The sequence below is a fragment of the Polyergus mexicanus genome, unplaced genomic scaffold (genome assembly GCF_030449975.1).
Source record: "Polyergus mexicanus isolate NDT 795.1 unplaced genomic scaffold, iyPolMexi1.0 SCAF_14, whole genome shotgun sequence".
Taxonomy (NCBI): domain Eukaryota; kingdom Metazoa; phylum Arthropoda; class Insecta; order Hymenoptera; family Formicidae; genus Polyergus; species Polyergus mexicanus.
In genome coordinates, this window is record NW_027223334.1 from 5,857,202 (window position 1) to 5,871,335 (window position 14,134).

Genomic DNA, 14,134 nt, shown 5'->3' on the forward strand with positions numbered 1-14,134 from the left:
TGAGAAAGATATTTGTTGAGTGAAAAATACAAAAATTTTATTGCGCACAAATTATTATTACTGTCATCTATAATATGCGCGTTAATATATACGCCCTTTTTGAAAAATACCGTATACATTTTAAATCTTGCAATTATATTTCTCCTACATAGTGACAACGTATCTTTTCATGGGAATCCCTGTGGATATTGCCATTTAATTATAGTGACTGTAATATTTGCAAATTTTATGCCAATCTTTCTTTTCGGGCTTCTTTCGAAGACTGAAAAAATGAAAGGTTACCGGATGTAACCGATCATTCCTGTCATTGAAGAAATACGTACAACTGACATTTTACCGATATTCCGCTTATTTTTGTCGCGTATTATATTTTGAGATTTTGCAAATAATATATCCTATAATTTTAATATATTACGACATTTTATATATTGCCTTTAATTCTCTCCTTCTTTTCTTTTTTGTTTCTTGTTTAAAAATTATATACAATATCTCATCAGAATAATATAAATCGATTATGCTACACCTGAATTTATATATTTTTGCTTTTAATATTTTTTAAGACGTTTTGATATTATTTATTTATTTTTATTTATTTTCATTGTTTATTTTATTAGAAAAATCGATTAATTTAGACAACTTGTCTCGCATAATTGTTTATGAATTGAAAAAAATCTATTTTAAAGGATTTACTAATATTATTATAATAATACATAAGCTATTTAGATGCACGATGTACAAATTACTCGAAGAAAATTACGTAATAGAATTTTCTAATTCAGATTTTTGTTGTTTTTTTTTTTGGCATTTCTTTGTGTACGCTTAACTATTGTAAATCCGACACCTTTCGACGGTTTAGTCGTGAGAACTATTATTAGCGTGAGTGGATGCGAACGCGTCCTTGCTTTGTGCTTTACGAGAAACGGGATACAACAGCTCATTACCGGGACTTGTTCTCTCATTGTTACCGCTTAGAATTTCAAGATCATGATCACGGTCATGGTCATAGGTAAATTCACTCTACTGCCACAGCTTTACTTTTTTGATCCTACCTTACGACGGATCAATTTCGAGACGCGGAAATGAGGATTTTTCGCCAAAGTAAAAACACACATGTATCACAGATTTTAAAACGGAGTTTTTAAAAAAATTTACTATCTATCAAATATTGTATGTGTCAGATATCGTGTTTCAAAAATCGTACAATAAAATTTCTAACGACGCAAATTTAGTAAATAATCGATCGTACCGGGACGTTTAATTTGACAACTGGTTTAATGAAGCTAAGCATTGTGAAACACAACGTTTGATATCGATGACATTGTTCTACCCGGAAGAAAACGCGTAAACGACGAACTCGTTTCGACGAGTTCCGCGCATCAACGAATGGTTAAAGCGCAATCGCTTAATCGCGCAGTAATCAAAGTCTCGCTCGTCGTCGCTGGCTCTACCTAACGTAACACCCGCCTCCAGTAAAGAAATTCCCCCATTTACGATACGTTTCAAAATTGGATAACTCGCGCCGCCTTTACGAAAGCAGCTCTCGCCTGTCGTCACGTGCGTTTCGTCGCATTACATACGTCCGCGTATGCGCGTAATTACCTAAATGCCGGAGAGAGGAAGACCTCGTCGAAGGAAACGCAACGACGGAAGTGAGCGCGGCCGCCCCCGGGATCCGGCGCGCTATGATTAGCGAAGCCGATATCCCGATGGTGCGTGGAAAAAAGTGCACGCTTCCGCGATCAGGGAAAAAACAGACCTCTGATTAAACCCAGCTTATAAAGCAGCCATTTTCCTATTCAACTGTCTAGTTCTTCAAGTACAATTCTCGTGTCCTTCCGCGCGAGAACAGTGCATCTAGTTGCCTTCGATTAAAAAAAAAAAAAAAAAAATGAATAATCTTAATTAAATTTATATCAATCTGACGTGTAAATTATTATTGGTCACGGTCAGTGAGGAAAGTGTGAGGTCGATGTCACAAGTGTGTTATTATTTGACAAGCTATGACTTAATTTAACTATATTATTTTGACATTAATAAGCAATAATAAAAGAAAATGTAATGTCATTTTCTTCTCCTGAAAATCATGGTATTACAATCGCCTGCTAATTATATCTAAAATCTAAAACTATATATACTTAAGCAAGATAATACCCGTTTGAAGAAGAATATTTCGATTTTCAAGATGCTTTTCGTACTGTCGAGGATACTGTCCCGTTCAAATTGCATTTTAATTTTAATAATGTCCGATCTCGTGGTTTCGGTGCCTCTCAAGTCTCGAAAACGCTCGATAAGCGGAAGCGAACGAGGCTTCTCGGCCTCTCCGAGAGTTCTAGAGATCCAGCTGCCACTCAAGATTACTTCGAAGCAAGATATAGTAGCTTGGTCTAAGTACGTGATGGGTCTGGTAGCATCCAAGGTGAATTTTACGTCGTTTGGTTTAAAGGACGCCCTGTCATCCGAGAAACGAGTGTCCCTTGCGGACAATTCGGCTACCAAATCGAAAGAGATGACGAAGAAGGCGCCTTTTAGTGAGAAACGGCAAGGTTTCGATTATCCGACCCGAAGACTCAAGGGACCCCATATGCGCAGAGGAGATGAAAAAGTCATAGCTTATCCATTGTCTTTAGGAGGAACGAAAACCGCCACGTCCAATCCGCAGGATTCTTTCGGTTTTCCTTCTTCAGATATTAATGGACCGACTAACTTCGCGAATTCCAATGTAAACTTTAACGCGAACTTTGAAAATCCCTTTCAGCAAAGCGAGATTGGTACTTTTGGAAATTTTGATATCTTGGCGCAGCCGCCATCTTCGCCATATCTTCCAATGTCCAGGGCCTTTGACAATGAGCTCGGACAGACGCTACCAATCGGCGCAAGCGATGAATTGACAGCGAATCTGTCACGTTTAGGTGAACCTCTGTTAACCTTGCCATTTCAAGCGGTGATAACCATCACTAGCCAGCTTCCAACAGCTACGACGGTCTTGAATACACAACCAAAGGATTATTTCGCATTTCGTCCTAGGGATTCCCTTTCGCAGTTTGAAAAAGATTTCGTAAACAATTACACACTTACGAACGAATCTGGACAAATCAATGTTGTTTTCAATGATCCGAGTACAAATACAAATAGGAAGAAAACGAATGAATCTGTGAGAAAAGAGGAACAAGAAGAAGAGGCGGAGGAGCAAGATGATCAGAAAAAGAAAAGTGAAAAAAAAACGAAAAGTGCGAAAAAACAAGAGAGGTCGAGAAAGCGACAATCGTCCGTACTTGGCGATTTGTTAAGAATGTTGGGTGTTTTGAGAAAACTACCGAAGAATACTACCGAGATTAATGTCGCGACGCCTGTACTCTCTATCTTGAAAGGTACAAACCCGCAGAAGATACAGGTGACTTTCGACGAGGTGAGTAGATTGCAAGCAACGTAATTCCAAAGGCATGTAATCTCAAATAACTAACTTTCAAACCGATAAACGTCACGGTGTAAAAAATACTTTGCGAAATAGATATATATCGTACAATAAGAAAAGAAAAGGAAGATAATATATATATATATATATATATATATATATATATATATCGATATATCTAAAAACTTGGCGTTGATTTAACGATTATGAAAAGATTGCGGCTATCGCGTAATAATATTTGCGAAACTATTATAAAAAGTCAAGTGAGAGATCAACAGTCGCGCTTGATAATACAGGCGGATGTTAAAATCTTGCGAAAGTTTATCTTGCATTTGCATTTGCGTTTAGGGATTAAATTATGTTGCAATCAATATATAACGCATATTCTTGAGTGGATCGTTCATTAAAGCTATTGTATTTAACCTTAACACGTGGCTTAGTTAGTTATTACTGGGTCATCGTACAAAGACATTCTTTTGGTTGGTAGAGATTAATAACAGCGATAATAAGAAAAAAGTGAAATTCGCGTAAATTTGCAATTGGTTAACCACGATATTTGCAATCTGATGGCTATTCCAGCGCATAAATATGTATGAAAGAGCATCGTGTCAGAGTAATCTGTTGCGCAACTAAGGACCAGGTGCGGCAAATTCTTTTTTCAATCTATCTTAAACAGAAATTGTGACGAAATTTATGAACCAGCATCAATAAAAATACAATAATATAAAGCGATGAATTCATGAAAAATATACGAGTAATTTTTTCACACTCTTAACTCACGGTAACGATATAACTCGTTTATTTGGACAATTTTAATTATCTTGTAATTTATGTGACTGATAATTATTTATTTGCTATAAGAACGTCGTGAATTAAAATGCAATTATGTGTGCTTGTTTTAGACGGTGCCTGATCAAGAAAGCCGCAATGAAACGACCAATCAAGCGCAGGAACTGAACGTATATATAGTCTCTTTACATTTTCCTTTATTATAAAAACACGCTACGTTCTATCGATTATTATTTTATTATAATATACGCAACGCTATTCGCAATGTATTATTTCGCAGGACGATGATGACGAAGAGGAAGAAGAAGAAGAAGAGGGTGGATCTATACAAGCTCTGATCGATTTACTACCGTTAGCTGCGCCGATTCTCGAAGATCTTAGTGATGTAAGATGATATATCGATACACACGCGAACTTGTAACATCGCATTGAACACAATGCACATGAGTGTTGCATCGCAACACAATTTTCGAGAGATAAACTTAATATGTGTGAAAATAATAATAATAATCTATACGATATTTTAGCCGAATTCCGATACCGACATAGTGGAAGTGCTTCAAGCCGCGATTCCTCTTCTCGAGGGACTCTCTGATGTAAGATTAAAATTATACATACTATTCTGAAAATGTAGCCTGTAAATATTGAATTATATATTAGATGTGAGAAGAGAATATTTGTCGCTTTCTCTAGCCGGACGATGATGGAATTGATATTCCTGGAGTTTTCCTGCCACTTTCCCAAAAACTCAGCGAGGTAAGGTTTTTTAATGAAGGAATTAAGGATAGAGCTTTTGATAGAGCTGAACGTTAAATCACTTTATTCTAGGGCCCGGAAGGGGAAGGTAGCGATTCTGGTGCCATTCTAGGACCTCTCATTCAATTGATAGCACCGCTGATCGGACCTCTTCTGGGGCCCCTGATCGGTCCGTTGAGTCGTAGCAGCAGTGGTGTAAGTATTTTATTTCATACAACTATAGATCATAAAATCGCACGACTTTTATACAATATCAGATATAAACGGAAGGATTAACCTTATGTTTAGCCCACTGGTAAACAGGGATCGGCATCTATAATTACAGCAGTGGCTGGCCCTTTAAGCGCGGTAATTAATAAATAAACAAAATAATTGTGTATACATGTCTCATATAAGTCTACGTAATCTTTTTTTACAATTGCAATTTCGCATCATAATTTATATTTATGTCTGCTTTCGTCGATTTTAGCCACAGGGACCTTACGGACAATCAGTATTATCGAATCTTGTCGCCAGTATTACCGCTAGATTGAGTAAAGTACGCATCATAAAACTAGCACGCCTTCTCCGTATGGTTATTTATAATGATACGTTTCTCTCTTTAACATTTTAAATATATTTTAAATTTTTCCTCAATTATTTACATCAATGCTCCGTATCTACATTTTAGGAACTCGCCGCTTCGGCAGGTGATTCAGACGTGAAATCGCTTGTAAGTTCGCTTGTGTCAGGCGTGCTTGCTGGTACTAGCGCTGGTTCTAGCGGTCATAAAAATTACGGTCATAAGACTTACGGTCAAAGAGACGCGTATTACGCGCCTACAACCTATGGAAGTTATGGTACCTACGACAGTTATAAGCCAGTAAGCGCACAATTATTTTTTACAAACTTTAAATTTATACGAATTGACATTTACAAGCTTAATTCGTGCTTATATGATAAATATAAAGAATTTAATAAAATCAATAAGAATAAATTAAAAGAGAAATGAAAAAATAATCTTCTATTATATCTATCACACTTGCATAAAGATAGCCGTTATTTCTGCCTGAAATAATTTCACGATGAATTTTATAGGCGGCTACAAACGGAAACGACATGATTTCCGCGGTCTTAAAGGAAGTCCTCGGCGCCTTCTTGAAGCTCTCGGCCACGTCGTCAACTTCTAGCGCAAATCTGTCTGGCACGTCGTCAAGCGGCAGCGCTGGTCTGTCAGCCAGTTCATCGGAAGGTTCATCTCAGGATCCGGCTAAGATTCCCGCGTACGGTCCACCGACAAATCCGCCTTACGAAGCGCCGCCGTCCACGAGGCCCGCTTACTCTCCACCTGCGAGCTCTCCCTACGAAACATTCACGCGAAGGCGAGCGCATCAAATAAAGAAATTTTAAGTTATAGTTTGTAATATATATACTATTTTATTGAAAGTCGAGAAGAGATCGCGATAAAAGATGTATCCGTTGTATTTTAACATAACTTGTGAAAGTTCATAGGATTGTTTTTCAGTTTTTCCATTATTCAAATCCCTTTGGAAAGGCTTCGTTCCACACAGATGCCACAGTCGGAAAGTCGGCGCATGATTTCGCCAATAAATCCTGGTAATATCATTTCGCAACAATGAACTCAATTAAAACTGGAAACGCATAGGCATACGAGCTAATGCACGATAATCGCAGGATAATTGAACTGCACAAGGACAGAAATCACGTCAAACCTTCATTATTACCCTCACTTATACTATCATTTCCGGATAATTAAAATAAACGTAAAATGTAACGCCAGTCATGTTTTAACACCTTTACCGATTTTGTTCGATACATAAATATATATCATGATTAATAATACTATAGCATATGTAAATAATAAATTTATTTATATCTTTTTCTGTCATATGATCAACAATTCAAATTACTTTCTATTTATTATTATTGTTTTTAAAGATTATTGTGAAGAAAATCTTAAACCTAATCTGATTTTAACTAGAATATATTTTTTAATTAGAGAAAATACTGAGATGTGTTTACGATACATCGAGCGAGAAGAAAACTCTTTTAGGAAGAATTTTTACATTTATTACATTCAGAGCATGCGCAAGATACATAAAGGCGCATAAAAATGCATTTAACAAACTTATTGCTTACGTACAGCAGTTGCTTACATTACTAGGCGTCTCTTACCGCGTACCGTGTCCGGCATGTATGCGTGAGAGTTCATCCCGGAAGCGACGTACACGCAGAAGAAGCATTTCGCTTTTATGAAGGCAGTCAATCCTCTTACGTATCTAGTTCTTCTAGCTTCTTGTTAGCCTAAGCTTGACAAAGTGGCTGAGAGACCGATGACCCGATAAAGAACAAACAAACAGATTTGGATAAGACGTCGTGTAATCGAAGAAATTATACAGGCAGCATCTTTGCAGTACAAGCTGATAGACGAATATCCCGGATATATACATAATGCGTCCCGGACGTGAGTTACGCATTAGTTACGTAAACTTTTTCTAAATGATATTGTTGAACGATCTATCTTGTTTTACTAGGAAACGATGTTCGCGTCGCCTTTCTTCTTCTTTAGATCTTCTGAGGATGTTGCCGATTAATCGTAACGGGATTAAAAATAATTCAACAATCTCGACCCTGTGTATCCTCTTGAAGAAACTATCGATGTTGGAAAATTTTTGCTAGTTCTGCAAATAGGATCTGTCGAAATGGATAATTTCCATAGCTCGAAACACTTTCAATGAGACTTTTTACGACATCGGGTCACAGTTTCCTCAGAATTATTTTCCCTCTTCTTCTCTCTGTCTCTTTTTCTGTTTTCTTCGCTCCTGTTCTCTTATGTCATTTCTGACATGTAATCAACGGGTCGAACATTTTATTTTCGCGACGTTGTTACGGATTGACAGATTTACGCAATTTCGCATAAACCGTCATCTTATGCTCCCGTTTATCTCTGCCCTCCGTAAATATCCTCCTTTACATCTCTTTATAATTTAACAGATCGCAATGAGAAAATTCCGTTCGACATCGCGTTTGTGCGTTCTATTTTAATGGCTCGTGAAATTAAGCGCAACGCAAGCAAACAACCGGAATGCAGATTTGTGTACAACGTTACGTAAATATCGATTTAATTGCCTGCGGCAACAAATCGACATATTGACTTTATCGAATGGACAGTGAAAGTACACGGGATATTTAAATCTCGCGAAGAATTCGCTCTTTGTTCCTCAAATTGATCCGCCGAGTAGGATTTTTAAAGCCAACGGGCTTGTCCCCCAATACAACGTGTTTCGTAATATTATATTCGCATCGATTCACGCTTGCATCATGCAATAATCGCAGAATCTATTAATTGATGCGTCTCCATCTGACATGGCATCTCCAACGATTTCACCTCGATTGAATGTAAATGATAAATCACAGAGCATGAAGATGTTATATCGACGGAAGTGAAAATTTCTGATCAACCACGTTTCTCATTTCCTGAATGTTACGCATATCGTTGACATCATTTTCGGAAGACGCGTAAAGATAAAATAAGAGATAATTAAATATTTAATAATGTTAATCATTTTTATTTATTTCTTAAATAGTTTCTCTCTTTCCATAATTTTGCATAATTTTGTAATAATTTCTGTTAAATATTTTTAAAAATATTTTTTGAATTGCATAAATTAAATAACTTAATAAATTTAAAAAAAAAAACAGGTAGAAAGGAAAAAAAATGCAATAATGATATTAATTAGTAATCTTTTCATTTGTCTTTACACGTTAATGGCCTTTTGAAAATAAAGTCTCGCGCTCTAAATGATGGCTCGAAGTTTCCCAAGGATGTCGGCTTAATTAAACGATCAACATCAATTAAGGAATGAGAAAAGGTCGCGATTCTCCGGCGAGAAATCTTCATTAAATTCTCCGTTCTATGAAAATTTCGAAGGATGAGGCGTCGCATTGATCCTTTCGATCGTTGTTTCACAAGTGAAAGCACATTTTACTGTCCGACTTATGGATCCTTCAACCATTATACGGAAGATCGTTCTCTTCCGCTAATGCCTAGGCGCCACTTGCGTGCAGGTATCACTTCTCGTGTTGCTCGTGCGTGTGTTTTCATAATACGCATGTAGCATCGTACGATCGATAGACCGTAAAAATCATAGGATTGATTTGACGGTGAAGTAATGATTTTTGAAAAAAAAAAAAAAAAAAAAAATGATTGTAACGATTAATTTTGATCAAATAAACTATAATAAAATTTAAGAAAGGATAGATAATACGATAAGCTTAAAATATAATTTATGCAAAAAAAATAAAACAAATGCGAATAAAAAGAAATAAACTCTTTAATACTACTTATTTTTCAAATTTGAAAAATAATGTGCCAACAATAAGCGCGTATAGAGAATACAATTGGCTACAGATCATAGATTAACTTCGAAGGCCACAGTCACTTTCTCTGAAGAAAGTGAAACTTTTCGTAGACTCGAGATCGTAAGTTGACCCTCATGCCAGTGCTTCGCGATTGGCAGACACTCCTGGTAATAGTATGCAGACGCGGTCTTATCATTCGCATTACGCAATATCTGACCGTAGATTTTATTTCATCGATTATTTCAATGAAATGAAACGAAACGAGATACAGGATATTGTAAGGATCAATGGTGTTTATCCTTCTTTTTATATTCTTTGAATATACGAATTTTGATTATTATATTAAACTTCAATTGCATGTTTATTTTTATATTCGATCGCGTAGAATTTTATGAATAATCATACGCGTTCCATCGGCGAATTTCTTTCGCAAGCGCATATAATTTACGATCAATGTCAGTCAATTGGCTCAACATTTCTTTCAAATTGATATTAAGTTTACGTCATATGCGCAGTCGTTTTATGCGTATATAAAATTAAAACAAGAACTACTTTCTCGTCGTCACAGGTCATTGACACAACATTAAGTATTAAGAGCGAAACTTGAGAGAGTTCATTTTTATATATTGGCTATAAAAGTCTAATATATTACTTTTGTACTGATAGACACTATGAATAATTTACAGTAATTGTATATAGAACGCGCATTGATATACGACCCTGGAGGAAAAACGATTATATGTACGCACAAATTGAATAGAATGCTCATTTTTCCTGCTGTATCGCAAGAAATAAGAGATATCGAATATAACAATTCATTATTCTAATAATTCTGTTTCTTACAATCAACGGATCTATTAGCATCATATCTATGCTATCAACTTTTAATCGCCGCACACATGATCGCGCTGCGTCAATATGCGAAATCTTTATCAATTGCGAAAATCTTTATAAGATGTGCATGATATATAGTGTTTTTCTATAGTAAATAAACGACAGATCGCGACCTCTCCATTCCGATGCCACGTGGACTCAAAGATCCATGAGCCTTGCCCAAGAGCTTCCCGAGTAGATCACCGTGGTCTAGAATCCGCGGAATCGTGCAAAAAAGAAAGATGAGAAAAAAAATTGTAACATATTATCTCGTCACACACATACATATATTCATCGGTAATCAGAAATTATGCGTAGAATATATAATCATGACATATCTTAAAAATATCTTATACGTTGATTCGTAATGGCCTACAAATAATGTACATCTTTCGATTCAAGATTTCGAATCATTTATATTTTTCAAAATTTAATTAATTTGTGTGTGTTTTTTTTTCTATTCTTTGACCAAAAATAAGAAAACGCAATTTCTACTTTATTTATCATCGATTCGCGTTTGGCAGCTAACAATGAGTTTATTGCGAAATATCTTGTCGCATCTTCCGAAATCTGATTTATCAGATTACGAACAGCCATGCTTGCGAAATATGCGAATTAGAACGGACGCATTTAAATACGATAGATACACCTCGTTCCATTTCGGATCGTCGGTGAGTACTTCGTGTAATTACGCGCAATTTCATCATACGGGATTGACTTATACACAGTGTCAATTGTCACGGCTATAGAACGTTGCTCCTCGCGAATATAATTATTAAAGAATATTACAGCGCGTCGCGATTTGTTTTGCATCATCGCTGCCTATTGCGTAGAGACAGGCAAGTTATATCATCTATAATTTTTTTACGAAAGATAAAAATATAAATTACATGAAAATTAGCCTTGAAATATGACGTATTCTCTTTTTAACATTTTATAAATTATCGTACACTAGTAAAGAATTATTTTACGTTAGCAAATACAGGCTAAATGATATATTTCATCTTGCAATCGCTAATATTTATGATACGATTGATGCGTTATTAACCGAGATTAATTCTTTAACCTTTTAGACTCGGCTTTTCTATATTACGACGTGTATAAGGACATTACTGCAAGAGAGAGAGAGAGAAAATGTATACAATTATTATAAATAATCGGTTTTATACATGCATCTTGCTGTTGTAGTAATTATCCCGATATTGATCGTCGCAAAAATTACTTTTTAGCTTCTTGATCCTAATACGGGATTGTAATAGTTTAATCCACAGAAGTATGTATTCGTGTAGAAAACGTATTATTAAATTATTGCTTACTATTACAGAACAGTAGGTATAGCTTATCGATTTGAATTACGCAAGTACTATAAGTTTCTGCAACAACATGATGATCTGAATCTGATCCGATCAGACCTGTCATTACCTATATCGCGCACTTCGGTTATTATCTCTTATGAATTATATACGTGCTCCTTTTTGCACGCTATAGAAAATAATGTCCGGGAGATTGAATCTCCGTCACGTACTCTCACCTCGCTTCGGGTGCAGTTGCGAAATAAACTTCCGGAACAAAACGTATGAATAAATTAGCTCTTTTTTCTTAGGGTATTTATACGATAAAAATAAGTTTAATGTATATTGTTATATCGGTGTATTAATGGCTGGGGATAACTGATCGATTTTATTTATTGAAAGGCTAACGGAAAGGAATAAAGATAAACTCGCTCGCGCGAGATCAACGTGATCAACTTTTACTCTCATCCTCGTCGAAGATACGAAACATGTCGTGTGCCCGTTATAATAAACTCTCTTAATACATGTGCTCGATACGATTGGCGACAGCAGTGGAGGAAATTTTATAGACAGAGCTCCTGTCGGGGAAAGTAAAAAAACGATATATTTATTCGGGTTACACAGCTACGATATTGAACAACAGCAGACGCCGTCCTTCGTTCGCGAACAAATGTGCACACGCGAACGATTTGAGCACGTGACATTACATAATACCGATCGAAAAGCAAGGAATTATTGCTACATATTAAGAATATTTCGTAGAACACCTCAATATTTAACATATAATAAAATAACAGTAAAAATATAGTGTTCCCTCAAATATTTTAAGACGATTTAATGAAGATAAATGCAGCAGCTTTGAGATGACAAATTTAGAAAATGACACGTATATCGCGTAATGTATAAATATCGAATTGCACAAAAATGAAATTTTTTACACTCTTGCGTATGTTTCGCGAGTGAAATGTCCATATTTTTCATCGATAATCATGCCTCGCGCCGAGTTCTGATCGATGTTTGATCAAAATTCATCCACGTATCTGTCAACGGCGTGCGCGTAAACCTGTCACGCGACGCTGTAACTTATACGTAAATTTCTTCAGCCACCGTCGTCATCGGTCGGTCATTCGCGCCGCCATGGTGGCCGCGTTGCTTCGCGGCGGTCAATTTCCCCGACTTTCTTTTACGAACGGCAAACGCCGTGGCGGCCGCCTCCTAGCTTCTATTCCGGCGCATTGCTGTATTAAAGTCTCAATCTATCTGCCGTGCCGCGAGCAAACAGTCCTTCGCATTTCGTTTCGGGAGTTTCTCCCCCGACGAGAGAACCGCCCGTCCCTCTTCGCGATCGATGATCGAGAGGACGTTCGCGGCAAAGGTCGCGGTTGCCCGAGTGATCGCGTGTAACGTCTTCGAATGATGTGCGTCACCCGATACCGATGAACCGTCGCGGTAGTTTAACGAGTGTACCTTGCGGTTTTTTTTTCGAGGTCGAAGACCCTGATCGCGAGAGGAGGAAGCAACTCTGCGTCACGGAGAAAGAAGGTAGATGTAGAGAGAGAGAGAGAGAGAGAACCGCGAGATGAATTAATCGGCGATTGTTGAAATAATTGGTGAAGTTAATCAATTTTCTCCTAATGCATCTATACAATATTATTAATGTCATCTTTACCACGGTATTATTGAAATTTAATATCCCTGCATAGACTTGTATCAGATGAACGCATACACTTTATGCATATACTTATATATTTTAGATATTTTTTATATATATATTTTTTAAACCGATGATCCGACAATCTTCTTTAGCCAATTGCGTAAATTTATTGTTATTGGTCGGTTAAAGATAAGTGAAAATTAGAAATCTGCGAAAATTAGAAATCAGATAACTCGATTCGGCAAGAAACGTTAAGACCCGCGTGAAATATTGCATATTTATCGTTATAAATGTGTCATGGAGATCATCGAGGAACTCAATATTCATATGTATTTAACATTTTCTAGTAGAATCATATTTATATTCTGAATAATTATTCTTAAAATGTTTACCATCTTTACTGGGCACACTCTCTTTTACTGATACGATGCAGAAGATTACAAAATTCAACGTGTCAATAACTGCGCGCAGCGTAGATAAACAATTACTACATGACGTTGCTTCTGAAATATGTACATATTGTTATTATACGCTCGCGTATGATGCAAGTTTTTTTCTTCTCATTTACATATATGCGACACGATTGGAATGATTAATTACTTAACGTGCATGTATATTTAATCCTATCGTAATCGCATTTTTTAGACCTTCCGGATTAAAGAAGGTAAGTTGCGTATATACAATATATATATATATATATATATATATATATATATATATATATATATATATATATACACATATACGTATGCGAAAAAATTATATTATTATTTTCTTCAATTTTTTTTAACAATTTTATAAAACGCCATTACAATATAATATTGATGAAGTTTCTATAAAATAAGAGAACCGAATGAAATTACGTAATAATATCTTCGATCCACTTTTGGAAAATGAGTCACGTCGCATCTTACGTAAATCGGCCGTGTCCGGCTGCGCGAGATATTTTGCGAGACTTTTTTTTACTTTTCTCCCGTAGGTGGATTACCAAAGTGC

The 14,134-nt window shown here is 36.2% G+C and overlaps 1 protein-coding gene across 1 annotated transcript; it reads left to right on the plus strand.

Annotated features, from left to right (window-relative positions):
- The first annotated feature begins 2,239 nt into the window (after positions 1-2,239).
- Positions 2,240-14,134, plus strand: LOC138939258 (uncharacterized). The gene is made up of 11 exons (XM_070306901.1): positions 2,240-3,406; positions 4,315-4,371; positions 4,482-4,586; positions 4,729-4,797; positions 4,895-4,957; positions 5,030-5,152; positions 5,246-5,305; positions 5,427-5,495; positions 5,628-5,819; positions 6,035-6,553; positions 14,118-14,134. The coding sequence occupies exons 1-10, from the start codon at positions 2,240-2,242 to the stop codon at positions 6,344-6,346; spliced, it is 2,217 nt and encodes a 738-aa protein (XP_070163002.1). The 3' UTR covers positions 6,347-6,553; positions 14,118-14,134.